Below are 25,403 nucleotides of genomic sequence, written 5' to 3' on the forward strand. Positions count from 1 at the left end.
TTGTAATATAACATAATATGTATTTACAATGCACATATAATGATGCAATGAAAATACGTTATAAAACCGTGAAACGTTATGTTATACAGTCTGGACGCACCGTTATGTTTTATTTACATTGAAAAACATATATTTTTGTTTATTTTATTCATATTTTTACTTGTTTCATATCATTCACACAAATAATCAAAATATTGTCGTTTCATCTATGATGTCATTATTATAGATAATTTACAGACAAAGTCCCTAGAGTGAGCAAAGTATATTTCTTAAATATTGATGATGATTTTAGCTAGGGTTGAAAAAAACTGTTTTGTTTAAAACAAGAATAAAACATTTTAAAAACGGTTTTTTTATATATTAAAAACAATGCCAACCCTGTTTTTTAGCATTGTAAGGTTTTTTCAAACACTATTGAATAAACGGTGGGCCAAATAATGACATTGCCATGGGTTGCAAATGAATTTAGTCATTTCAGCCATTTAGCCAACCCTATCCAAAAGGCTGACTTTGCCCGTAAAATACATAAAATTATTAAATAAGTGTGTTATATAGTATGTATAATATAAATTAGAATATAACATTGTATTAATACTGATTACATTTACTCATAAGTCAATAGTTACATGGTATAAAATGATGGCCAATATTATTTACATTATGACGTCTGATATAATTTAGTTAAAAACAAATATCTAAAACCCGCATTTTCTTATGCATTAAAACTACAAATATACAACCAAAGGGAAATAAATTAACGCTATCAATTATTTATCGTATTAAAAAATAAAAACTAGATTATGTTATATAAATAAATGTTATAATACGTAAAGTTATGTTATATAAAGTGTAATCTCTTAGAAATTTCAATTTTTCACAAACATATTCAATGTTTCATGCAATGGGCGAGTGATTCAATCAAGATTAATAAACATGCCTTTATCTAGTCATCTTGAGGATATCTTTACGTACGTAATTGGAAATTTCTAAGCAGATTATTAAAAAAAAAATTATAATAATATTTACTAATATAATATGCAAAGCACCATCGTGATTGGTGATAAGGCACTAATTTTTGTAACAAGTAAAAAAATTTTGCACAATAAAAAAGATTTTTTTTTTCTGTGGGAACTCTTTGATTTTTGCAGATAAAAAGTAGCCTATGTCCATCCCCAGGACGTATTATTAGTTGTGTAGTGTGTACCAAAGATCAAAATCGGTTAAAGTGCATGAGACGGGTCTGCCCGCGAAATTCAAATTTAATTTGGTTTTTCGCCATTTGTAAACTAATACGACAAAGTAGGCTTATGGCATTCTAATTCCGACAATGGTAGTATCATCTTCACAGGATTACATAAAAACCTTGACTTGAAAGTGTTCAGTTTAAGAAATTAGTCAAAATAATGAGTTTGACATGAGTTACCCACAAATTAGTCGATACTATATAGCTAATTTCTTAAACTGGACCCTTTCAAGTAAAGATTTTTATATAAACCTGCGAGCATGATACTGCCATTGGCGCAATTAAAGTGCCATAAGCCTAGTTTGTCATATTAGTTTACAAATTGTGAAAAACCAAATTAAATTTGAATTTCGCGGGCAGACCCGTCGCATGCACCTTAAACAGATGGGCCGTAAAAAGCTAGCAAACCAGGATGATATGGTTGGTTTGGCTTTTGACTATAACATAATTAATTATTTATTAATGAGGAAGACTTTCATGAAGAATTATTAAATTAATATACAGTAAATATAATTACAACATTACATTTAATATAAATTATTTATCCTGGTTTAAATTAAACACTAAAAACCTAACATTAGACAAATTATAATTAACCAATTTTGGAATGTTAATTAATTAATTATTGCGCCAGTCTTTATTGAAAGTTATTTCAAAAATTAATATTACATGAATCATGATTATTAAGTAGAACAGTTAAAAAGTATAACTTTTTATTCATGACCTATTTATTAATGATTTCATCTACAAAAAAAAAAAAAACTGTTTATTTTGATTATTATAGTCACTCACTACAAATTACAACCAACACAAATTAATAGAAAATACATGGTATTTATTCATTAAAACAAATTAAATAATCTACAATGTATACAGGAATGAAATTTTATTTATATAAGTACTCCATATTTCATTTTATGTCAACAGAATCATAAGCCGCAGTACAAAGAGCCATAGAGAAGAAAAGAAGAAGAACAGATTCATAAAAATAAAAAAATAGTGAACCTCAGATTTTAGAATAAAATTTGTACCATTAAAAATGACCATAATAATTAATAATTATTACATTGGCAATATTATTCAGCTAAATTCATTCCCTTCATACAAGCTCTCACAGACTTCAAGCAGCCTAAGAACAGGGCTTATGTTGTAAGGGAACAGCGATCTTGATACTAACCGGCTTATCTGTAACCGTAACCGTATCAACACCCTCATCGTGTCATCCAGACCTCTGGAACTGCCAGAGTCGGTCTGTTGGCACGTCTCTAGGAACTTGGGCCAATTCCGCCTAACATACTTCAAAAATCGCAACAAATACAGCAAGAAACAGGTCTCATTGCTCACAAGATAGTCCAAGAGCACATCGCTATCGTGCGATACAACCTTGAGAAACTCAATGAAAGACATGATCGGATTTAACATGGGTATCAAATCTGGATACATGGAGTTTCTATAGACAATACCCACGGTGATATCTAGAGTGCAAACCATAGATTCGATCAGGTAATCATCTTGTTCGCTGAATAAGTGTACAAGCATCTTTGTGAATGGAGTCTCCGGGTGGAACTCAAAACAGTTTCGGATAAACACATCCAGCTTCTTCAAAACATCGCGGATAGACCTTTCCACAATCTGCATGTCTTGTATGGCATTATAGTCAGACGAGTCTATAGAACTATCGGAAGAATCGCATCGCATTTCTTTGACTGTGACCGCTACTGATTTTAACACTAATAGAGACATACGTTGTAACATTGTCTTATCTATGTTCGATGATTGAGCAGATTCCTCGTTCTCATCTTCTCCATAACTCTGGTCTACCAGCTGTATGGAAGAAGATAACGGTGCAACGTCTGGGCCTAATGCATAATTCCTGATTACCGTGCAATTGTGACCTAAGAAACCGAAACCACTTCTACTATTCTGAACCCTGACTTCACTTAGTAGTCTGAAATCTTTGACGTATCTTACAATTGAATGAGCGAGACAACATATTTCTTCAGGCAATATATCCTGCAGAGCGAGTGTGGATCCATAGCACAGCACCTCGTTGAATAAACTGAGCATTTGCGTATAAATTAAACTCGGCAACATAGTATTCCTTAACAAATCAACAAAACCCTGCAAATCTGCATAAAAAGGTTTCGTATCTATTACTGAGAGATTCGCCTTCACACTAATTATGTTCTCCCATAGGGAGAAAAACGTTAATATACAATTTTCAGCGTTAGATAAATTCAGGTACCTTAGCAAAAGAAGCTTCATGTTTTTGACCAATGCCGGCCAGTGGTGCTCTAAAGTTTTTATCGTTAGACACTTTATGTGAGATGTGTCAAAGGATTCAGAGTCAGTCAGTACTACAGTTATGCAACCATGTTCATTAACCCTTTCTATCCTTGATGGAGGCGGTTCAGGTGAAACAGGTTGCTCCGTGCCACTGCTTGTCTCCACGGGGAACTTCAAAACTGGCTCATGAAGTTTAAACTGTACAGGCCTGCTACTGGACTTTTCACAGGAGGTTGACGGTGAACCATGCGTTTGCAAATTGGAAAAGGCACTATGTAAATTATCACTACGAGAACTAGAAGGGGTTTGTGCACTACTACTACTTGTACTACTTCTAAACGGATTATCTTCTTGGACCTGAACGTTTCCTGCTGTATTTACATAACTACTCTCTTCTAGAGGATGCTGTTCTACATCTTTCCACTCCACTATTCTTTTGATTATGTCTAAGCTAAAGTTGATCTTTTGAACGGTTATCCTGTTTATTCTATCAAACAAATAGATGTTCTCCGTGATCTGTTGTAACCAATTTTCGTCTACGGTATCTTTTGAAACAATTAAAAAACTAGCTAGTACCCTGCAAGCAACAAACGTCATGAATTTGCTCTTGTGTTCAGATAGTTCAACAACCTCAGTTATCCAATCGTGCCTGTTTCTAACAAAAACATCGCATGCATACATCAGTCGTGAGCATATAGTGCCTGTGTGGTTTTGCTTCAAATATATGTCAAACATAAGTTGCATAGTGGATAGGTATGTTAGGGAACAGGTTAACGGCCAGGCGGCAATATGTAAACGCCTATCAAAGAGCTGCGAGATAGTGTTTTCATTAAAACCACACAAGCACTGACCGACTAAAGCTGTTTGGATGATCCGTAGCTCAGATAAGAGTTTATCATCTGCAGCTGTCCAATGCGGTACATTGTTGGAACAGGATGGGATGTCCACATTTGTGTCACTAGGAAGCCTCAGGATGGATGAACAATCGACCGCATCCTCACTTACTGTACCGCTGTCTGGAGACTCCCCATTCCTGGATGTGTAGTCCCCTGAAGTGTCCACAAGAGGGGTTTCAGAGTCATATAACTCCGTGAGGATGTCCTCACCAGACCTGTCGCTTCCATCGTCGATATCGGGCCCGTCTATCCTCTGTTTCTTCTTAACAGGTTGGTCCGAAGCCATTCCTTCATCTGACGTTGGAAAACAAACTTGCCCTCTTAAAACCATTAACCCGCGTGTTTGGGCGCTCTGAATAGCTAATAAAGCCCTCTTATGCTGCTTTCAGTGATCCCATATTGGTAATTGAGCTGCAAACGTTCTGAAAACAAAAACGAGTAATCGTAAATGACTGCATGACCTTTCCCATAGCTACCCAGTTACGCGGACGACAAAGCTACAGGATATTTAACCGATCTTCACTGAACGATGAGAATTACACTAAACTGGCATCGCAAAGATTCACGCTAAATATTTACTTCCACAAAATCACACCACATCACGTTAAATGCCAAATACATTGAACTTTCCAAAATATTTTGATGGCACACATACCATTGAGAACAAAATGAGGTTGTTTAGACACGTTTTATCCGCCTTGGTATCCATAAATTACTTCTAAATATTCACTTTCCTCCGACAATACAAAATTATACACAGTTCTATGTGATATTTGCATAAAAATAGTCAATTTCTTCAATCAAAACTTTGTTGAACAGAACTTCGACTCCATTACGTACAATGACGCTCTGTCAATTGAGACACTTTTTATTGCGGAATTTTTGCTTCATCTTGTCCTATTACTGCATTACAGGAAAATAGTTCATAAACATACTTTTTTTAAGTATTAATTAATACCGAAACAGATTGTTTTATCTTAAACAAAGTTTATTTTGAAGTCAAAATAATAAAAAGGACTTTTGATAAAGGCATTTCCGGTTTGAGATCCGAACAAGGACGTTGCCAGTTTGACGACTTCTGAATTTAGCAATTCGTTCACTCCCTCTGATTCCATTGAAACTTGAAAGAACTACAAGTAGGTACTAGGTATCTAGCAAAAGTTCTAATTAATACTTTGTAAGAACAAGGCAATAAAACTTTACGCTTAATTAGCAAAGTAAAATGTAACATGTACTTATAAAAATACAGTTACCTACATAGTGTTAGATTCAAATTTTTAGTAAAAAGGTATGAGAAGAGGATGGTGTCATAGTGATTATACTCTCTTTGGATTTTGGAAGATTGACAGAATTGCAGAATTGTAGAAGCATTACAAGTAGTAGAAGTACCTAATGAAAAACTCACTTCCAATTGAATTACTTAGAAGCAAATACCTACTTATCGCTGTCTCACTTATCGCACCCTACTGGGGTCCGACTGCTCTGTAGTTGAAGTGGGATAGCGATATTTTGTAGGTTTTGCTTCAAGTATTTAATACCACAGATTCATTTATTAGTACTTTTGTTAGTACGTATTCTGAGGTATAGTCCGTAAAAAACTATAACTATTGTTTCCTATGGCAGTGGCACAAGAGTGGCACCGACCAGAAAAAAGGTCAGTGGTTAAAAATGACTTCGACCCTCAGACTAAGCACCAGACTAAGAATTAGGTGGACTCGGCAGACGAAAAAACGTAGATACAGTGCGACAAGGATCTCTTGGCGCGTGCCCAAAATTGGAACTAACTGGAATCTTGTATGTCGTGTTCCTAAGTACAAAAATCATAACCTAACGGTCTGTTACAAAGTTAACGGACCTTCATGGCTGTCATTAAATGTAATGCCTCGTTAGGGAAGTTAATCCCTCGTTTGTGCATGGTGGGACATTAATTTCCAGTAACAGTTTGTTAAACCATTTCACAGGATGTAAATTGACAAACGGAGTATGGTTAAATTAAGTCTAAGTCTTATAGCACAAGTAAAGGGAAAAATGTGGAAAAGGAACAGAGGAGTATACTCAATAAAAATCCAGTTCTATGAGAAAAGCCAATTTAATTAATGACATTGATTTTTCTATCATTTACTTACAAGTAAACACTAGATGCAAATTCCGTACAAATAGCAGAGTTACAAAGGACATGGATATTTGACACAAAGTTAAAATTGCGCATGATGAGAAGTCATTTTTTACGCATTATACATAGGTATGTACAGATAGCGTACGAGTTGAATGCAGTCGGGGCCTGAGGTAAAGGGCGGGAGCATCTGCCCCCGCCTCGTCTCCGAGAATGTAGGGCAGTTGTAGTGTTGTGCTGTCGCTATCGAACGTACGCTTACCGTGTAACGCGGGTTATACTTGATGTCTAGCCCCGTGTTATTCCCCCGACCCAAAAAGAGGGGTGTTATAAGTTTGACGTGTCACGTGTGTATCTGTGTATCTGTCTGTGGCATCGTAGTGCCTAAACGAATGAACCGATTTTAATTTAGTTTTTTTGTTTGTAAGGTAGCTTGATAGAGCTATAATCCAAAGAAATTGGTTCAGCCGTTTAAAAGTTATCAGCTCTTTTCTAGTTTTCTGGTTACTTTGTAACAGACCGTTAGGTTCATAATATTATGTCAATTGAAATATGTCAAGCTATCAAGATGGAGGATGGATGTTGCCTGGATACATAATTATTTATTTGAAAATGATGTTTTGGAAAACTCAGATACTTTGGATCGTAGGCGCGGAATAGCTATAATCCAAGAAAATCGGTTCAGCCGTTTGAAAGTTATCAGCTCTTTTCTAGTAACTGTAACCTTCACTTGTCGGGTGTTATAAATTTGGCTTGGGCAATGGTAAAAAGAATAGTAACGCATCACAAGCGCATCACAATATTACTTCCGATTTGTCCCTAAAAAGGCTATAAGAAGTTACTGAGCACTCACTCGGGGCACAGAGGCAGATTGGCGTGGCTTCGATGATGACGTTATAATTTTAGAAGAAAATTATTGGCAAAAAGATGGTTTCATTGAAGATACCATAGACCGATTCGTAATTGAGGTCAGCGATGGTGAGGATAGTGACACCGATTCAACCATGTCTGTAATTTCTGAATCCGATGATTAAATTTTAACGATTTTTTTAGTTGATATCGATGTGCAAAACAATTATTAAAAATGTGTAAAAATCATAATCTTGCTGTTTTCATTATGTTAATAGTGTAAAATGATAAACTTGAAACATTGTTGAAAATCGACAGTAATTATAAACATTTGTATTTACACAACTTACAAGCGAAAGCTTACGTACTTAGCCAGTGTGAGTCTTCATGTGCTTCACTAAACTACTGTTAACTGTACATTTGTATTTACATAACTTACAAGCGAAAGGTTTTTCGCCAGTGTGAGTCCTCATGTGCTTCACTAAACTACTGTTTACTGTACATTTGTATTTACATAATTTACAAGCGAAAGGCTTTTCGCCAGTGTGAGTTCTCATGTGCTTCACTAAACTACCGTTTTCTGTACATTTGTATTTACATAACTTACAAGCGAAAGGCTTTTCGCCAGTGTGAGTCCTCATGTGATTCACTAAATTACTATTTTGTGTACATTTGTATTTACACAACTTACAAGCGAAAGGCTTTTCGCCAGTGTGAGTCCTCATGTGAACCACTAAATGATTGCTTGCTGTACATTTGTATTTACATAACTTACAAGCGAAAGGTTTTTCGCCAGTGTGTGTCCTCATGTGCCTTACTAAATCATTATTTTGTGTACATTTGTATTTACACAACTTACAAGCGAAAGGCTTTTCGCCAGTGTGAGTCCTCATGTGTCTCACTAAATCATTATTTCTTGTACATTTGTATTTACATAACTTACAAACAAAAGGTTTGTCGCCAGTGTGAGTCCTCATGTGATTCACTAAATTACTATTTTGTGTACATTTGTATTTACACAACTTACAAGCGAAAGGCTTTTCGCCAGTGTGAGTCCTCATGTGATTCACTAAATCACTATTTTGTGTACATTTGTATTTACACAACTTACAAGCGAAAGGCTTTTCGCCAGTGTGAGTTCTCATGTGCTTCACTAAACTACCGTTTTCTGTACATTTGTATTTACATAACTTACAAGCGAAAGGCTTTTCGCCAGTGTGAGTCCTCATGTGATTCACTAAATTACTATTTTGTGTACATTTGTATTTACACAACTTACAAGCGAAAGGCTTTTCGCCAGTGTGAGTCCTCATGTGAACCACTAAATGATTGCTTGCTGTACATTTGTATTTACATAACTTACAAGCGAAAGGTTTTTCGCCAGTGTGTGTCCTCATGTGCCTTACTAAATCATTATTTTGTGTACATTTGTATTTACACAACTTACAAGCGAAAGGCTTTTCGCCAGTGTGAGTCCTCATGTGTCTCACTAAATCATTATTTCTTGTACATTTGTATTTACATAACTTACAAACAAAAGGTTTGTCGCCAGTGTGAGTCCTCATGTGATTCACTAAATTACTATTTTGTGTACATTTGTATTTACACAACTTACAAGCGAAAGGCTTTTCGCCAGTGTGAGTCCTCATGTGATTCACTAAATTACTATTTTGTGTACATTTGTATTTACACAACTTACAAGCGAAAGGCTTTTCGCCAGTGTGAGTCCTCATGTGAACCACTAAATGATTGCTTGCTGTACATTTGTATTTACATAACTTACAAGCGAAAGGTTTTTCGCCAGTGTGTGTCCTCATGTGCCTTACTAAATCATTATTTTGTGTACATTCGTATTTACATAACTTACAAGCGAAAGGCTTTTCGCCAGTGTGAGTCCTCCTGGGGCTCGATGACGTACAAGTTTGACTCGACTTGCGCTCTCCCAACTTACATGAGAAAGTGTGCGCCCTAATGTGGGTGACTAAGGAACTTTTTCGTCGAAATATCTTTTGGCAAATGTCACAGATGTACTGTATCTGGTCAGTATAGTCCCCTACCGGTGTACCGAGTATGTCCTGGAAATGACAATTGTTTTTAGAAAGATCATTTCGCCTCGTCGTTCGAAAATTGATATAATCGCTTATTTTTGCCGATTCCATTGGTTTTAGTGCGGAGTCCTGAGATTTCCTTGAATATTCAAAGATGTTTGTGTTATTTTCGAGAGACAATATATCCACCTCGTCGTCTGTATCAGGCGGATGTTCTTCGTCTGCGTGATTGGTCGCGAGTACTGAAACAAACAGCAGCCCATACTTAACCCATACTAAGCCCTAATTCGCACGAGCGTTAAAACCCGGCATTGCGCTGAAAATACAAAGTGCGCGTTAAAAAAGCGTTGACGTGTAAACAGATAATTGGGAATGCATTTGTCCTATTTGAACGCTTTTTTAACGGACGTCAAAAAAGCTCTCGTGCGAATGAGGCCTAATACTGCAAGCGTGTCTGTATGTCTGTTACCTATGTACCGCTCATCGGCAAGATACTTTGCATTTAGCATGGACATCATTTAGTTAGAAAATACTTTATTTTGTAAGTTCGTTGAAAACTAGATTTTTGACGAATTCCCTGGCGCAATGGTGAGCGCTGTGGACTCATAAGTGGGTGGTCCCGGGTTTTATTCTGGGAAATTTGGAATTTTATATTTTCAAAATTGTGATACAAGACGTAAAGCATTGTGCTGAGCTGGAACCTTTTTTCGGGTAGTGGCACACATGACACAGTTTCCGGCGCTTCTGAAGCATTTTGGCTTTAATGCTCGAGTGCATGCATCGAGACAGCCAAAGCTTAGGTATAAAGTGATGCACAACTATCGTCTGTTCACTAACATAGTGTCGCTACATTCGTTGGTGCATTTATTATTAACCCCAGATCCAAAAATAGGGGTGTTATAAGTTTGACGTGTATATCTGTGTATCTGTCTGTGGCACCGTAGCGCCTAAACTAATGAACCGATTTTAATTTAGTTGTTTTTGTTTGAAAGGTGGCTTGATCGAGAGTGTTCTTAGCTACAATCCAAGAAAATCGGCTCAGCCGTTTGAAAGTTATCAGCTCTTCTCTAGTTACTGTAACCTTCACTTGTCGGGGGTGTTATAAATTTTTAATTTACACTTGTTTTGATTTTATTTTAATATTTTTTAGTGTAGTTAATATTTTCTTTTCTAAGAGTAAAATGGAATTCTATAATATTATTCTTATAGTCATTGTAGTAAAATACGAATATAAATAATAAACAAAAGTTAGGTAGCAACACTTTGTTAGTGAACAGACTTTACCAAAAAACATGTTTTTCTTTCTTTCTTTCTCTGGTCTAGTCTGGTGAGAGGCTTCGGCCGTGGCTAGTTACCACCCTACCGGCAAAGCGTACCGCCGAGCGATTTAGCGTTCTGGTCCGATGAAGTGGTTCCATAAGTGTTAAGTTTTATTTTTTTCGAGTTCACAAAACTATGATAGGTATATATCCCAACATAAAAGCGAAAACGCGTGTAAAGTTAGTTGTCTCACCCAAAGCTTGATCGCAGTCTCCCGACGACTCCACCTTAATGTGCCTGAAAGGATACAATGTTATAAATTTCATGTAACACGTGCGTAAAGCAGCTTTAAGAGCCGAGCCGGGGACGAGGGTTTCGAATAGCGCCGAGCATGCGCACGTGTATCGTACGTGTTACATATGTCAAGATTTGTAATGTTAATTTTAGGCGATATTAGGCCAGCTTTGTTAACATTTTCGAACAAATCAAGAATGCTAAATTAATATATTGAATCAAATTGGTTCTATTCTGTGTTTGTGATTGGTTGGTGTGTTGAAAACCTCTACTCTAACAGTAGTACGGAAAACATATATGTTTGTGATTTTTTGGTCACTCAAAATGGTTAATGCCCACTGATCTTTGTCATTTGTATGGGATTATGTGACAGAGAGAACCATATACTAACTTCTCTCCATAGAGACAGTAGTCGTATGAAACTCAGTTAACTACAAACAATATACTTTGCATTAGCTTGTCACACATGGTACGTACGCGGCGGGAGCCTGTGTTTCGGTCGCTGCTTCGGCCGCGGCTGGCTCGTCTTCATCATCTTCACAGTCTTCAACTTCCCGTTTCACCGCAACTGCCTCACCAGTTGCGTGTAGGTCTGTCCGTCCGTCCGCGTCGGAGTGTGCTATGTACAAATCGCAGTAGTCCGGCTCCGACACGGCCGAGACGATGTCAGACTGTAGTTGGTGCTTTACGCGGCTTATCAGTTTCACATGTCGTATTGTCACCTGAAACCAGTTCATGCCTTTAGCCAATCTAAGCAGCTTAAGGTGGCAACTGACCTGTCATCATAGTGTAACATTTGCAGAGCGTGTAGATTACAGCAATCGACTAGAGAATTGCACATATTGTAATGTGTTTCACTGCTCAAATGACACAGGTGGCACCTTTACATAACGTTACATAATCCATAACCAGTCTGTCTGTCTGCTACCTTTTCACGGCCCAACAGTTTAACTGATTCTGACGAAATCTGGTACAGGGTTAGCTTACATCCCGGGGACGGAAATAGGCTACTTATCCCGGAAAATCAGAGTTCCCATGGGATTAATAAAAACTTATCCGCTTAACCGATTTGTATGAAATTTGGTACCGAGGTAGATTGCGTTGTAATTGACATAGGCAACTTTTTATCCCGGAAAATCAAACAGTTGCCACGGGATCTTTAAAAACCTAAATCCACGCGGACGAAGTCGCGGGCATCCTCTAGTATAACAATAAAGTGATTTTAAGCTTATTTCGTGGTTTGACGACATTTTGTATCGTAGATAACATACCATGATAAAACAATTTTAACTGCCCATATTTCTACCCAGTTGCACCCATCTGGTACGGTACCCGTAATCTACAATGTAAAACAATAAAGTGCATCAAACATTCCTCACCACTTCATGTCTGTCAAGTAGCTCCATCATCAGGGAGCGCGCCCTCAAGCTCTTGTCTCTGAATGTGCTAAAGTTCACCAGTCTCTGGGCACATTGCACACAAAGCGTGTGTCTGAGCTTTCCTTGACCACACAACTGCAACAAACACAAAATACTCATATCCATACTAATATTATAAATGCGAAAGTGTGTCTGTCTGGCTGCTACTTTTCATGGCCCAACAGTTAAACCGATTTTGATGTTTGGTACTGAGTTAGTTTACATCCCGGGGACAGACATAGGCTGTATATATACTTTTACCCCGAAAAATCAAAGAGTTCCCACAGGATTTAAAAATAAAACTAAATGCATGGGAAGGAAGTCACAGGCATCATCTAGAACATTATAACTCTTACTCTTTTTTATTCATTGCCATCTTATGAGTCAAGTACACACTACACTGTAACCTACACTGTAGGTTGACTCCGGAAAACCGGCATCAACCATTATTATCCACGCCGATTCCCGCCACTTTCTCCAAGTGAAGGTGGCGGGGAGCAGGTGGATGAGGAAGGCGGAGGACCATGTTTGGTGGCGCGCTCTTGGAACGGCCTATGTCCAGCAGTGGATGCAATCAAAAAAATGTATAACTTACAGGATGTCCCACCAAATGTTCATATGCTTCGTCCAACTTGTATTTACTCATCAAAAACAGCTTGCTGCGAGTGTCCAGGCATATCATGCAGACCTGTGAAGTGTTGTAAGTATAATTAATTAATTTACCCATCTATAATTAATTCGCGCAAACAGAAAGTTGTATCAATTTTCAACTATAAATCTTATGATGAAATGGAAGATTTCTTAAAAATGTTAAATAAAACTATCTTCCTCTTTTTTAATTTTTAAATAGTCTGGTAAAAAATAATAATATGAATCACAGACAAGAATTGCCATGATAATCACCAATATATTTTCAATATATTATCAAACACATATACTCAAATACTTTCTTGTAAGCACACACTCCCACACCACATATTTTTGTTTTTGATTAAAAAGTTTCACCCTGTTGTTGAATTCATTGTTGTAATATGTGATGGCACTAATAAATCTTTAGTGTAGGGTTGATTGTCCCAATACAGACCATTAAAATCTAGAAAGGACAACCACTTTTGATCTCAAATGTTAATAAGTGCCATTTATATTAACAAAATTGCTAGATCTGACCAACCACAACAGAACAATGTTTCTGGAAATAAATGATTTGATTTAATTTGATAATTAATATTTCCACCTTCCATGATGAACTTGAAATGTCAACTGTGTATGCTAAATGTTAGACTTTGGAAGGGGCTATTATATATTATATAGCAATAATCAGAACTTAAAATGAAATCATTATAAGTTTACCAGCACTGTTGAGGGGACAGCACCAGTACGAATCTGCCTTGAGCCACTTTCTGTTTCATAAATATCATCACTTAGAAAGTGCTGCGAACAGACCACAGCGGGCTCTGGCAGAGGAGTGTCTTGTTTGCCGAGGGCACTGAGCCAAGCGGCACGCAGATGCACTTCTCTGGGGAACCTGGAAATTACACCCTGTAAGACTACACTTTCGTAAATAATGACTTAAGTATAATAAAACAAAAGTCATATAGCTTTGCCTAGAGGTGAGCTCTAGGGTTGGATAGACTCACTCGCCTTGTGGACGCGCTTTGTGATTTGTGCTGCGATCAGCCTGGGTTGGGCAGAGAAAGGGGCAATATGGAAATTAACATTTCCAAGGTGGCACAAAGAACCCTTTGTTCGCATCACGGCCCCAAGCGTATGTTATAGAATATAAATGGTTTTAAATGAAACACTCACTCGTGAAACGTAATCTCCTCGGATTCGGAGACGACCTCCGCAGTGGTCTTGCAGAAGGGCACACAGCACCGCATTTCTAAGAATTTCAAAATAAAAAAATCAGGTTACTACTAAAGTAATTCGTAAGTAAGTATTCATTTTATTTTTTGCTTATAGACAAATCACCTGTAGGTATGTAGAATTTCTTCAAATAAAAGTAAAAAGCGGTTTCTGCGGATTATATTGGTCTGTGAGCATTTTATTTTGAAATTGAAGAAATATAGAAATGAGAACTGAATTTGAAAACGTTGGTTGTTTTTCTGTGTTTAGTTTTTTTTTTCAACTAGTTTTACGGCTCTGGATTCTAGATCTTATGAGCCGGTCGAGTCTTGTAGCACAATTTTGTAAAGGGGAAAATGGACTTCGTCTGTGTTGCCTGTGGTTGTTGCCGTTTGCTGACGCGCGTGCGGTACCTTTTTGGAGTGGTTTTTTTTGTTAAAAGTGGCAGGTTTTTGTATTTACTGGTGTTTTTTGGTGGTGGAACTGACTGGGAAGCGCTCCAAAGAGGCGCCGCGTGTGTTTCGGCGAGCGCCGGCACAGACGAAGTCCATACTTAGGTATATAATTTCCCTAACTTGTAAATAACTATAAGCCTGACATTAGCTAATCTGTGTAAAGCCAGACGAGAAAAAAACCGGCCAAGTGCGAGTCAGACTCACGCACTGAGGGTTCCGTACTCTGTTGTTTTTTCAACATTTTGGACAATAAATTAATAACTATTATACCTACATAAAAATCTGTTTTAGAACGTACAGGTAAAGCCCTTTCATATGATACCCCACTTGGTATAGTTACTTTGAAAATTAAAACACATTTTAATATTTTTTAAATGATGTAACCACAAATTCGGGGTTTTCAGATTTATTCCTGTACTTGTGCTATAAGACCTACCTACCTACCCATGATTCTAGTGCAGACAACAGTGATCTTATAAGGGTTCCGTTTTTCCTTTTGAGGTACGGAACCCTAAAACAACAAAAAAAAGGGAAAAATCTTGAAAAGGAACAAAGGAACATATTCACTAGAAATCCAGTTCTATGAGAAAAGCCAATTTACTAAGTAATGACATTGATTTTTCCATCATTTTAAAGTAAACACCACAGAATAGTAACTGTAAACACTAAATGCAAATTCCGTACAAATTATAGCAGAGTTACAAAGGACATGATATTTGATACAAAGTTAAAATTGCGCATTTTTTATGCTTTATAGGTATGTAACTACTCGAAGTGTTGATTTATATTGTCAAGAAAATAAAAGTCGAAAATATTAAAATTACTTCTTAATCATAATCATATTGTTTATCTGCTGAGTACAGGTACAAAAGGTGGTACAAAGAGTATATAATAAATAATTGTGTATATACAATTGTATTATTGTATTCAATCAACCACTTCTGGCATGCAAATATAATGTTCTTATGTAATTAGTCAAGTAGAATAATGTCAAACAAAAAGATGTTAAAAATCAGTAATGATTATGTCACAATGAAATTATTATTTTATATTATTTTACAGAGCCAACATGTCATTTATTGAATAAAAACATTTACTTAGCAACCACGAAAAAAGATCTTTTGTGAAACGTGCTAAAGAAATTAACTAATGTAAGCCCGGGGGTAGTTTATTATATGTATGTATACTTTTATACACTTGGCGTGACTACACTTTCGGTTTGCTGCATTATTGGCTCTATATGTTGTTAATAGTCGATCCCTATTCCTTGAGTTCCTCGGATAAATATCACGTGCTTTGCTAAACAGATCTTGTGATATTTACTTAGGCTATAGAATGCACGAATGTGCTCACATATCGTAATCCACTGCAACTAACTCTGCTCAATCTTATGATAAAGGTTATGGGCCCAGCACGCGTTCACTGCGCCACTCTGCTCAATCTTCTTATACTATAATTACTGTACTTAAGGGTATAAATTATCGTCAAGGATACAAATTATATCTATCGCACCCCGCAACCCGCGCCCGCGTCGCCTTGCCCTTGCCCCCGCTCCGGCCCTTAGTTCGTGTCGTCACTTAATTCCTTAAATAGTCTAAATTCACCACATTCCTTATCTAAACTATACGATTGCATGTCCAATCTCTATGTCTATATTTTGGACTAAAAAGTAATACAAGTAAATCAAGTTCTAGAAAATTTAGCAACATAATATCCATTTTTAATTTGTTCGAAGAGACGTCAGTATACAATGCTGGTCGCAGTTGAACTGGTTAAGATATATATCTCATAGTGTGAACGTCAGTCGCAGATTAATTTATATTTTGGAATATAATATATATGACGGAGTCAGAGGGTGTTATCAGGTTATCGTGGGCATATTTTCACTTTTTATTACTTTGTAGGCGCTTCTAATGATTATTAAGATTGAAGCATGATCTAACCATTAGTAAACCTGGATAATAACTAACCGGATACGTCAGGATAGCAACCTTTAGATTAACCGAGCTTTCGTGGGCGTACTAACGATATTCTTGGACTATCAAGTGATATTGAACTACCTTCGACTATAACCATGCTAACTCTCACTTACTGCATGTCACAACTACCAGCGTAACTAGGTAAACCTAACCTAGCCTACCTAGACCGGCTCCTCCACCCCTACACCGGTCCCAAACCGACCATCTAACCTAATCACCACAATATCAACTCGTCTAACCAACAGTACCACTTTAGGTAACCACAATTCTACAGTACGACAGACTATGCCTACTGAGAAGTGTCCTCGGCAACAACCGGACGAATAATGCCCCGCTACGCACAGCGTGTCTGATTTTATAGTCCAACGACGACAGTGGGGAGATGACGTAATGCTCAGTGAGCAAAGTGTTGACAGCTAAAAGTCGGTACCGCCGACACACCAAAACTTACAATAACAACAATAATTAGTCATGTCTAAATCAACTCTGAGGGTATTTTAGTACTTGATGAACAAAGTAATGTTTAACTTTTGATTTGAATAGTTTGATTATTAGTAACTATTAACGCCTTCGCGCCGACATATATTATATTCTATAGTCTGAAATGAGATTTAAACTATTTGAAGAATTGAATAACGAAAAGTCTTCGAATTATCACCGCACGACGACACGAACTGAGGGTCGGGAGCTGCGGCAAGAGCAAGGCGACGTGGCCGCGGGTTGAGGGGTGCGGGAGATATAATTTATATCCTTGTAAATATAGCTCGGTCGGTCAAAATAATGGAACGTAATATATATAACATCTCAGTGTAAGCAGTCCCATTTCAAAGTAGGGTGAGCGATATTTATTTATATCACATTATATATATTATATTATAGTCCACTAGCTGATGCCCGCGACTTCGTTCGCGTGGATGTAGGTTTTTTAAAAATCCCGTGGGAACTCTTTGATTTTCCGGGATAAAAAGTAGCCTATGTGCTAATCCAGGGTATAATCTATCTCCATTCTAAATTTCAGCCCAATCCGTCCACTAGTTTTTGCGTGAAGGAGTAACAAACATACACACACACACACACACACATACAAACTTTCGCCTTTATAATATTAGTGTGATAGTGTGAAGCATAGACATACGAATTTTCGCTTCGCTCAAAGACTGACAAAGCGTTGGAGCGAGAGGTAGTCAGATAAGACCCACTGCCGCGAGCGAAAGCGAGATAGCGAAACAAGATGCCAATAAGTCATTGTTTACGTGAGTAACGGGCCGTAAGAGTTCGGCCTGTTCCAAGTCGAGGTGATTTTTTGCATTTACTAAATAATTTTACGATTAAAACGTAAAATCTATGTCTTGCCACCATGGTGTCTTGTTCAGTGAGCGAATGTGACGTTACAAGACGTTATAATCCGCGTAAATACACGTTTCACAGGTAATTACTGATTATTTATACTAATTGTTTATAATCATTCCATCATTTGTTGTTTGAAAACTAGGCAAAATAGCTATTGGAAGCTTAGATGATAGGATTCCCTTAAGACTTATCATCAAATTACATTGCTAAATGAAGAATTTTTGGATATTTTGTGTAAAATTGAAAAACGTTTGTTTACGATAGGGATTGACAAAGTAATGACGTCACAAGTATCGATAGTCGATAATCGTGTCTACCGGTAGGTTTGATGTGATAGGTTTCATGTGATGTATGTAAAATACAATATAAAACACTAGGTACTTTCCAATAAAAGAAAAGAACGAAATAAATATTTTCACTAATTTTTATTTTATTTAGCGTGACTTAGATTTCATATACAGGGTTAAGGGTAACCCGTACATTACTGTATTTAAGTGCTTATCGGGGAGGTCATTAGCTATGAATTGAGCGCCATATATACTATTTATTTTTATTAACTTGTCACTTAGACATTATATCAGAGTGTTATTGTAATTAATCAAATTAAATTTACTTGCACCCTTTAAAAAAATAAAGGTGGAAAACCAACAAATTCCGGTAATTTATATGAAAATCCCAAAAATTGCTCTATTTCTCAAAAAAAGAATTTTTAAAACGTCTTTTAATAGTTTCTATCGAATAGTCTATCGAAATATCAATAAAAAATGTTATAAGGGGTTAAAATAACTATAAGTATCTCAGAATTCATTAATAAATTATTTATATAAAATATTAAAGTCATTTCATTAATAAATAATAATCTGTTACCTAGCTTTAGCTTTGTTACTATTTGTGTATTTGAAATGTATTTGATTTTTTAAGATTATAAGATACTTTTTACTTCACTTCGTTAAACTAACTCATTAGTGTCCTATGATTTCGCCAGTAAGACTATCGATAATACAAATGCTAAAGTCAGGACAACTCTATTTCACGCACACATTTACGTTTCATTTTTTGTAACACCGTTAATCTGTCACTGTTAGTCTTGTGTATGTCTATGGTGTGAAGTGAGCTCAAGCCTCCAGCCAGTGTGAGTACTCATGAGCTTCACTAAACTACCGCTTTTTGAACATTTGTAGTTACACAACTTACAAGCGAAAGCTTACGTACTTAGCCAGTGTGAGTCTTCATGTGCTTCACTAAACTACTGTTAACTGTACATTTGTATTTACATAACTTACAAGCGAAAGGTTTTACGCCAGTGTGAGTCCTCATGTGAACCACTAAAGAATTGCTTGCTGTACATTTGTATTTACATAACTTACAAGCGAAAGGTTTTACGCCAGTGTGAGTCCTCATGTGAACCACTAAAGAATTGCTTGCTGTACATTTGTATTTACATAACTTACAAGCGAAAGGCTTTTCGCCAGTGTGAGTCCTCATGTGAACCACTAAATGATTGCTTGCTGTACATTTGTATTTACATACCTTACAAGCGAAAGGCTTTTCGCCAGTGTGTAACCTCATGTGCCTCACTAAATCATTATTTCCTGTACATTTGTATTTACATAACTTACAAGCGAAAGGCTTTTCGCCAGTGTGAGTCCTCATGTGCCTTAGTAAATGAGTATTTTGTGTACATTTGTATTTACATAACTTACAAGCGAAAGGCTTTTCGCCAGTGTGAGTCCTCATGTGCTTCACTAAACTACCGTTTTCTGTACATTTGTATTTACATAACTTACAAGCGAAAGGCTTTTCGCCAGTGTGAGTCCTCATGTGTTTCGCTAAATCATTATTTTTTATACATTTGTATTTACATAACTTACAACCGAAAGGCTTTTCGCCAGTGTGAGTCCTCAGGTGACTAACTAACATACTATTTTGTGTACATTTGTATTCACATAACTTACAAGCGAAAGGCTTTTCGCCAGTATGAGTCCTCATGTGAACCACTAAAGAATTGCTTGCTGTACATTTGTATTTACATAACTTACAAGCGAAAGGCTTTTCGCCAGTGTGAGTCCTCATGTGCCTTACTAAATGACTACTTCGTGCACATTTGTATTTACATAACTTACAAGCGAAAGGCTTTTCGCCAGTGTGAGTCCTCCTGGGGCTCGATGACGTACAAGTTTGACTCGACTTGCGCTCTCCCAACTTACATGAGAAAGTGTGCGCCCTAATGTGGGTGCCTAAGGAACTTTTTCGTCGAAATATCTTTTGGCAAATATCACAGATGTACTGTATCTGGTCAGTATAGTCCCCTACCGGTGTACCGAGTATGTCCTGGAAATGACAATTGTTTTTAGAAAGATCATTTCGCCTCGTTGTTCGAAAATTGATATAATCGCTTATTTTTGCCGATTCCATTGGTTTTAGTGCGGAGTCCTGAGATTTCCTTGAATATTCAAAGATGTTTGTGTTATTTTCGAGAGACAATATATCCACCTCGTCGTCTGTATCAGGCGGATGTTCTTCGTCTGCGTGATTGGTCGCGAGTACTGAAACAAACAGCAGCCCATACTTAACCCATACTAAGCCCTAATTCGCACGAGCGTTAAAAAAGCGTTGCGTTAAAACCCGGCATTGCGCTGAAAATACAAAGTGCGCGTTAAAAAAGCGTTGACGTGTAAACAGATAATTGGGAATGCATTTGTTCTATTTGAACGCTTTTTTAACGGACGTCAAAAAAGCTCTCGTGCGAATGAGGCCTAATACTGCAAGCGTGTCTGTATGTCTGTTACCTATGTACGGCTCATCAGCTAGATACTTTGCATTTAGCATGGACATCATTTAGTTAGAAAATACTTTATTTTGTAAGTTCGTTGAAAACTAGATTTTTGACGAATTCCCTGGCGCAATGGTGAGCGCTGTGGACTCATAAGTGGGTGGTCCCGGGTTTTATTCTGGCAAATTTGGAATTTTATATTTTCAAAATTGTAATACAAGACATAAAGCATTGTGCTGAGCTGGAGCCTTTTTTCGGGTAGTGGCACACATGACAGTTTCCGGCGCTTCTGAAGCATTCTGGCTTTAATGCTCGAGTGCATGCATCGAGATAGCCAAAGCTTAGGTATAAAGTGATGCACAACTATCGTCTGTTCACTAACATAGTGTGGCTACATTCGTTGGTGCATTTATTATTAACCCCAGATCCAAAAAGAGGGGTGTTATAAGTTTGACGTGTGTATCTGTGTATCTGTCTGTGGCACCGTAGCGCCTAAACTAATGAGCCGATTTTAATTTAGTTGTTTTTGTTTGAACGGTGGCTTGATCGAGAGTGTTCTTAGCTATAATCCAAGAAAATCGGTTCAGCCGTTTGAAAGTTATCAGCTCTTTTCTAGTTACTGTAACCTTCACTTGTTTGGGGTGTTATTTTTAATTTACACTTGTTTTGATTTTATTTTAATATTTTTTAGTGTAGTTAATATTTTCTTTTCTAAGAGTAAAATGGAATTCTATAATATTATTCTTATAGTCATTGTAATAAAATAGGAATTTAAATAATAAACAAAAGTTAGGTAGCGACACTTTGTTAGTGAACAGACTTTACCAAACAACATGTTTTTCTTTCTTTCTTTCTCTGGTCTAGTCTGGTGAGAGGCTTCGGCCGTGACTAGTTACCACCCTGCCGACAAAGCGTACCGCCAAGCGATTTAGCGTTCTGGTCGGATGAGGTGGTTCCATAAGTGTTAAGTTTTATTTTTTCGAGTTCACAAAACTATGATATAGGTATATATCCCAACATAAAAGCGAAAACGCGTGTAAAGTTAGTTGTCTCACCCAAAGCTTGATCGCAGTCTCCCGACGACTCCACCTTAATGTGCCTGAAAGGATACAATGTTATAAATTTCATGTAACACGTGCGTAAAGCAGCTTTAAGAGCCGAGCCGGGGACGAGGGTTTCGAATAGCGCCGAGCATGCGCACGTGTATCGTACGTGTTACATATGTCAAGATTTGTGATGTTAATTTTAGGCGATATTAGGCCAACTTTGTTATCATTTTCGAACAAATCAAGAATGCTAAATTAATATATTGAATCAAATTGGTTCTATTCTGTGTTTGTGATTGGTCGGTGCATTGAAAACCTCTATGCTACTGTAACAGTAGTACGGAAACATACATGTTTGTGATTAGTTGGTCACTCAAAATGGTTAACGCCCACTGACTTTTTTGTCTTTGTCATTTGTATGGGATTGAGTAACCGAGAGAACTCTATGCTAACTTCTCTCCATAGAGACAGTAGTCGTATGAAACTCAGTTAACTACAAACAATATACTTTGCATTAGCTTGTCACACATGGTACGTACGCGGCGGGAGCCTGTGTTTCGGTCGCTGCTTCGGCCGCGGCTGACTCGTCTTCATCATCTTCACAGTCTTCAATTTCCCGTTTCACCGCAACTGCCTCACCAGTTGCGTGTAGGTCTGTCCGTCCGTCCGCGTCGGAGTGTGCTATGTACAAATCGCAGTAGTCCGGCTCCGACACGGCCGAGACGATGTCAGACTGTAGTTGGTGCTTTACGCGGCTTATCAGTTTCACATGTCGTATTGTCACCTGAAACCAGTTCATGCCTTTAGCCAATCTAAGCAGTTTAAGGTAGCAACTGACCTGTGCATTTGCAGAGGGTGTACATTACAGCGTCTTCTAAACATATTGTGGACTAACTAGAGAATTGCTCACATTGTAATGTGTTACACTGCTCAAATGACACAAGTGGCACCTTTACATTCTGTTCATAATCCATATCCATACTAATATTATAAATGCGAAAGTGTGTCTGTCTGCTACCTTTTCACGGCCCAACAGTTTAACCGATTCTGACGAAATCTGGTACAGGGTTAGCTTATATAGGCCACTTGAATTCCTAAAAACTCATCCGCTTAACCAATTTGTATGAAATTTGGTACCGAGGTAGATTGCGTTGTAATTGGCATAGGCAACTTTTTATCCCACAAAATCAAACAGTTCCCACTTGATCTTTAAAACCTAAATCCACGAGGACGAATTCGCGGACATCCTCTAGTATAATAATAAAGTGATTTTAAGCTTATTTCGTGGTTTGACGACATTTTGTATCGTAGATAACATACCATGATAAAACAATTTTAACTGCCCATATTTCTACCCAGTTGCACCCATCTGGTACGGTACCCGTAATCTACAATGTAAAACAATAAAGTGCATCAAACATTCCTCACCACTTCATGTCTGTCAAGTAGCTCCATCATCAGGGAGCGCGTTCTCAAGCTCTTGTCTCTGAATGTGCTAAAGTTCACCAGTCTCTGGGCACATTGCACACAAAGCGTTTGTCTGAGCTTTCCTTGACCACACAACTGCAACAAACACAAAATACTCATATCCATACTAATATTATAAATGCGAAAGTGTGTCTGTCTGGCTGCTACTTTTCATGGCCCAACAGTTATACCGATTTTGATGTTTGGTACTGAGTTAGTTTACATCCCGGGGACAGACATAGGCTGTATATATACTTTTACCCCGAAAAATCAAAGAGTTCCCACAGGATTTAAAAATAAAACTAAATGCATGGGAAGGAAGTCACAGGCATCATCTAGAACAATATAACTCTTACTCTTTTTTATTCATTGCCATCTTATGAGTCAAGTACACACTACACTGTAACCTACACTGTAGGTTGACTCCGGAAAACCCGCATCAACCATTATTATCCACGCCGATTCTCGCCACTTTCTTCAAGTGAAGGTGGCGGGGAGCCGGTGGATGAGGAAGGCCCATGGAGGACCATGTTTGGTGGCGCGCTCTTGGAAAGGCCTATGTCCAGCAGTGGATGCAATCAGGCTGATGGAATAAAAAAATGTATATCTTACAGGCTGTCCCACCAAATGTTCATATGCTTCGTCCAACTTGTATTTACTCATCAAAAACAGCTTGCTGCGAGTGTCCAGGCATATCATGCAGACCTGTGAAGTGTTGTAAGTATAATTATTTAATTTACCCATCTATAATTAATTCGCGCAAACAGAAAGTTGTATCAATTTTGAACTATAAATCTTATGATGAAATGGAAGATTTCTTCAAAATGTTAAATAATTCCTTTTTTTTAATTTTTAAATAGTCTGGTAAAAAATAATAATATGAATCACTAACAAGAATTGCCATGATAATCACCAATATATTTTTGAAGCACATACTCAAATACTTTCTTGTAAGCACACACTCCCACACCACATATTCTTGTTTTTGATAAGTTATACCCTGTTGTAAGTTGAATTTCAATCATTATTGTAATATTATGTGATAGCACTAATAAATCTTCAGTGTGTGGGTTGATTGTCCTAATACAGATCACTAAAATCACAACCACACACAACAAAAGGACAACCACTTTAAATCTCAAATGTTACTAAATGCCATTTATATTAAGAAAATTGTTAGATCTAACCAACCACAACAGAACAACGTTTCTGGTAATAAATGATTTGATTTGATTTGATAATTATTATTTCCACCTTCCATAATGAACTTGAAATGTCAACTGTGGACACTAAATGTTAGACTTAGGAAGGGGCTATTATATATTATAAAGCAATAATCAGAGCTTAAAATGAAATCATTATAAGTTTACCAGCACTGTTGAGGGGACAGCACCAGTACGAATCTGCCTTGAGCCACTTTCTGTTTCATAAATATCATCACTTAGAAAGTGCTGCGAACAGACCACAGCGGGCTCTGGCAGAGGAGTGTCTTGTTTGCCGAGGGCACTGAGCCAAGCGGCACGCAGATGCACTTCTCTGGGGAACCTGGAAATTACACCCTGTAAGACTACACTTTCGTAAATAATGACTTAAGTATAATAAAACAAAAGTCATATAGCTTTGCCTAGAGGTGAGCTCTAGGGTTGGACAGACACTCGCTTTATGGACGCTTTGTGATTTGTGCTGCGATCAGCCTGGGTTGGGCAGAGAAAGGGGCAATATGGAAATTAACATTTCCAAGGTGGCACAAAGAACCCTTTGTTCGCATCACGGCCCCAAGCGTATGTTATAGAATATAAATGGTTTTAAATGAAACACTCACTCGTGAAACGTAATCTCCTCGGATTCGGAGACGACCTCCGCAGTGGTCTTGCAGAAGGGCACACAGCACCGCATTTCTAAGAATTTCAAAATAAAAAAATCAGGTTACTACTAAAGTAATCGTAAGTAAGTATTCATTTTATTTTTTGTTTATAGACAAATCACCTGTAGGTATGTAGAATTTCTTCAAATAAAAGTAAAAAGCGGTTTCTGCTGATTATATTGGTCTGTGAGCATTTTATTTTGAAATTGAAGAAATA

The 25,403-nt window shown here is 37.3% G+C and overlaps 2 protein-coding genes across 2 annotated transcripts; both read right to left on the reverse strand.

The window, feature by feature from the left end:
- Nucleotides 1–1,559: 1,559 nt before the first annotated feature.
- Nucleotides 1,560–5,640, reverse strand: LOC123878097 (protein lines). The gene is made up of 2 exons (XM_045925162.1): nucleotides 5,081–5,640; nucleotides 1,560–4,847 (listed from the first exon to the last, which is right to left on the reverse strand). Exon 2 carries the CDS (start codon nucleotides 4,754–4,756, stop codon nucleotides 2,324–2,326), a length of 2,433 nt encoding a protein of 810 aa, XP_045781118.1. The 5' UTR covers nucleotides 4,757–4,847; nucleotides 5,081–5,640; the 3' UTR covers nucleotides 1,560–2,323.
- A 5,801-nt stretch (nucleotides 5,641–11,441) lies between these two features.
- On the reverse strand, nucleotides 11,442–25,253 carry LOC123877933. The gene is made up of 12 exons (XM_045924867.1): nucleotides 25,145–25,253; nucleotides 24,693–24,867; nucleotides 23,935–24,027; nucleotides 23,284–23,418; nucleotides 22,395–22,639; nucleotides 21,865–21,908; nucleotides 20,094–20,582; nucleotides 14,214–14,289; nucleotides 13,758–13,932; nucleotides 13,003–13,095; nucleotides 12,447–12,503; nucleotides 11,442–11,711 (listed from the first exon to the last, which is right to left on the reverse strand). The coding sequence occupies exons 1-12, from the start codon at nucleotides 25,216–25,218 to the stop codon at nucleotides 11,442–11,444; spliced, it is 1,926 nt and encodes a 641-aa protein (XP_045780823.1). The 5' UTR covers nucleotides 25,219–25,253.
- Between the last annotated feature and the right edge of the window lie 150 nt (nucleotides 25,254–25,403).

This window comes from Maniola jurtina, chromosome 25, assembly GCF_905333055.1.
Source record: "Maniola jurtina chromosome 25, ilManJurt1.1, whole genome shotgun sequence".
Lineage (NCBI taxonomy): Eukaryota > Metazoa > Arthropoda > Insecta > Lepidoptera > Nymphalidae > Maniola > Maniola jurtina.